Here is a 3,306-nt window from a genome sequence, read left to right as displayed (position 1 = left end):
TGCTTTCCCTCTCTGTGAATAACACCGCTTCGAGGCAGAGCAAGAAGGCTGAAGATGACGACGACGACCTACTCGATAGCCGGGACCGCGTGGAGGACATTGCCAAGTTTCCCTACGTTGAGTTCACGGGTCAGGACAGCATCACCTGCCCCACTTGCCAAGGCACTGGCTGCATCCCCCCAGGCGATGGGTTTAAACACGAAATAGGAAAACGTCGTGGATACCATGAGCGACTTCGTGTCTGTACGGACCCAGTTAACCCGTTCCTTCTGCTTTCCAGAGCAAGTAAACGAGTTGGTGGCTCTGATACCCTACAGTGACCAGCGGCTCCGGCCGCAGAGGACGTAAGTGTGTAGTAAGAGCGAAACTGCGTCTTTGCAAACAGGGCTCTTTGTTCCTTTACTGCCTGACTAAGCGTTTTGCCCGCTCTGCAGCCTCTCCTTCATCTGGCAGTTTGTTTTTAACCAAGTATGTCAACAAATACAATTTAAAGCGTGGCTTTAAATGCTTCCTGTGAAATCCCACCGCAGCGTGAACGTGAAAACAATGGCCCTACTCACACACTTCATCCCCACACCCGCTACTCAAGCTCTGAGAAAGAAACTGCCTCATCCACAGCACAAACCGGAGACTGTGAAAACGCTCTGGGGGCAAAAATAGTTCTTTGGTTACTCATTACTAAAAAGTAAACTTTAAAGGCTGACGGTTTTGAGCAATTTCAGGTATTGAGGATGTTTGAGCGGCGCTTCGGTGTCCGTTCCAGGGAAGAACAAATCTCTGGTGTTTGCTGACCGGGTTGGGTTTTAGGGACAAGGTCTCTTGCAGCTGGAGACGCCGTGTTAGGGCAAAAGGGGTGACGGTGTCTCTGCCTCTTCCAGGAAGCTTTACGTCCTGCTCTCGGTGCTGCTCTGCCTCCTGGTGTCGGGGCTGGTGGTTTTCTTCCTCTTCCCACGCTCGGTCCTGGTGGACGATGACGGGATTAAAGGCGTTCAGGTTTGGTTCGACAAGAAGAACTCCATCATCGTCCTCACCATCACGGTAAAGATCTTCCGCGCGTCCCGCTCCCGAGGGCGCCGAGCCGCCGGGAAGGCGGCCGCTACTCCTCGTCTGCCCCCTTCTCTCCACCCAGGCCACTTTACGGATCAGGAACTCCAACTTCTACTCGGTGACGGTGACCAGCCTGACGAGTCAGGTGCAGTACATGAACACCGTGGTGGGGAGCCAGCAGATCACCAACGTCTCCAGCATCCAGCCGCTGAGCAACCGACTGGTATTCACCTATTTCGTAGCATAAAATCACCAAATCGAGTAGGAAACCTGCGAGTAAACTCGATACTCTGTGCCTTAAAGCTTTGCTTGGTGAAAATAAACTTAGGGCTGGAGTAGCCCCTGCTTTGTGACACCCCCTGAAAGGCAGCAGCAAGTAGGAAGGACTCTGAAAAGGGTGGGTTTAAGCTCGAGTACTCGAGCCACACGTGAATGTATTTTTATTTTATGTTTTCCAGGTGAATTTCACCGTGAAGGCGGAGCTGGGCGGACCCTTCTCCTACGTGTAGTAAGGATGCGCTGCTCTCTGCACGTAACTGGGGAGAGGGGGGCGAGATTCAGCTGCTTTGATTTAGAATTTGCTCTGGAAATGAGTCGTTTGCTGCTGACTTCCTGGACAGTCACTGTCTGCTAGAAAGGACTTGAAAGGCCTCGTTGTCGGGATGTTGTGACGCGGTTCTTGGACCGTGTCTTGACTCGAGTTGGCGGCCGAGGGAAAATCCTTGTCGGAAGATATCGAGAAACTCAAGTATCTCTGCGTGGCCCCCGCTGACCTGTTTCTTCGCTTCTGTCTCTTCCAGTTTCTTCTGCACGTTTCCCAAGGTGAAGGTCCACAACATCGTCATCTTCTTGAGGTGGGTGCTTCCTCCGCTCTTCTCCCGGCTCCAAAGGGAGCTGCTGCCGCAGCAAATCTAGGGGGCACGAGTTAAAATCCCGCTTGGCAAGCACCTCCCTCCTGCTTCCACGTGTCAGCTTTTCGCGCGGGCCGGGTGACACAGTTGGGTGAAACCGTTAAGATGGAAAAGCAGAAGATGACGAGCTCTCACGTGGGGGCGGGCGCTGTCCGGACTCGGCTCCGTGCGTCCCTGCCAGCCCCACTGGGCAAAACCCTGAGGATCTGCAGCTTTTTCGACGGGGAAAGAGCGGCATAACGAGCGTAAAACCCTCCGGGTTGGTTCATTCTCGCTCTCGCGGGTCCTGTCACCCCTACCCCTAAACTGCTCTTTTCCCCCCCCTCCCAGGACGTCGGTGAAGCTCTCGTACATCGGGCACGTGACGCAGAGCGCGCTGGAGACGTACCGCTACGTGGATTGCATTTTTTTTCCCCGTCGCCCAGGACCCCCTGCTCCTGCCTCCCGCCTGACGCGGGGGGCACCCAAAGCCGAGAGCGAGCCCTGAAGGCGCAGAAAGATTTCTAGAAGGGGCTGGGAACTTCGAAACGGAAGCAGAGGGGGGTCAAGAGTGACTTTTCAAGGTACTCGAGAGCTCTTGGGGCTCTTCCGCGCGCAGCCGGGCTGCGCCAAACCCGCGTGGGGCGCGAGCAAACGGGGTCCCTTCCCCAAATCCAGCTCCTGCTGGGTGTCCCCCTCCCTTTTCTGGTTGGGGAGACTGGACCCCCGAGCTTCGTGCTTCGAGATCTCGAAGATCCCAAAGGTTTAGCGTCGGTTTTTCGGAGCTTTACGCCGCGTCAGGTCCTTTCCGAGTAAACGTGAGTTGACTTGAGCAAAAAAAAAAACCCCAAATTTCAGTGAAGGATGCTTGATTTTGTGAAATAAAAGCACACCTTGCTATTGATTTTTTTTATTATTATTATTTTTTCCTGTCTCGCTGAGTTCCTAGAGCCACATTCTGACTAAAACTGAGCTGGACGTTTCCTGAAGAAAAGCTGCGGCTTCCTCAAACTTCGTCCTCGCTCAGTATCACGTCACCTCCCGCCCAGAAGGATTTCAGCGCTTGGGGATGAGTTTTTGGGGTGTTTTGAGGATCAGGAAACTCCAGCAGGGAGCAACGAAGCGTCTCCGTCCCCACCTGGGTCACTCACGGCCCCGGGCGGTCACGAGCTTCTCGCACGACTTCCCTTGAGTTCTGACGAGTCAAACTTTTGGGGTTTTTTTTTGTGTAAGGAAGACGAAATCCCAATTTTTGCACCTCGCTTTGGGCCGATTCCGTTTCTCCTCCTCTCGCCCCGCCAGCCCTGCCCTCGGGGCTGCTGTTTTCCTGCTCCTCGGAAGCGGCCGCTGCGGGGGGTTTCCTTTGAAA

At 54.3% G+C, this 3,306-nt stretch overlaps 1 protein-coding gene across 1 annotated transcript; it reads left to right on the top strand.

Moving 5' to 3' along the window:
* Positions 1-5: 5 nt before the first annotated feature.
* Positions 6-2,445, top strand: TMEM106C (transmembrane protein 106C; the record flags this gene model as incomplete). The annotated part of the gene is made up of 7 exons (XM_009876911.1): positions 6-183; positions 281-344; positions 879-1,038; positions 1,130-1,270; positions 1,506-1,555; positions 1,848-1,901; positions 2,289-2,445. Coding segments are annotated over 7 exons (804 nt in total), but the record flags the coding sequence as incomplete, so codon positions are not given.
* Positions 2,446-3,306: the final 861 nt, after the last annotated feature.

Source organism: Apaloderma vittatum, unplaced genomic scaffold (assembly GCF_000703405.1).
Source record: "Apaloderma vittatum isolate BGI_N311 unplaced genomic scaffold, ASM70340v1 scaffold28579, whole genome shotgun sequence".
NCBI classification, from domain to species: domain Eukaryota; kingdom Metazoa; phylum Chordata; class Aves; order Trogoniformes; family Trogonidae; genus Apaloderma; species Apaloderma vittatum.
Note: the sequence above shows the minus strand (reverse complement) of the source record. Positions and strands in the feature narration are given on the sequence as shown.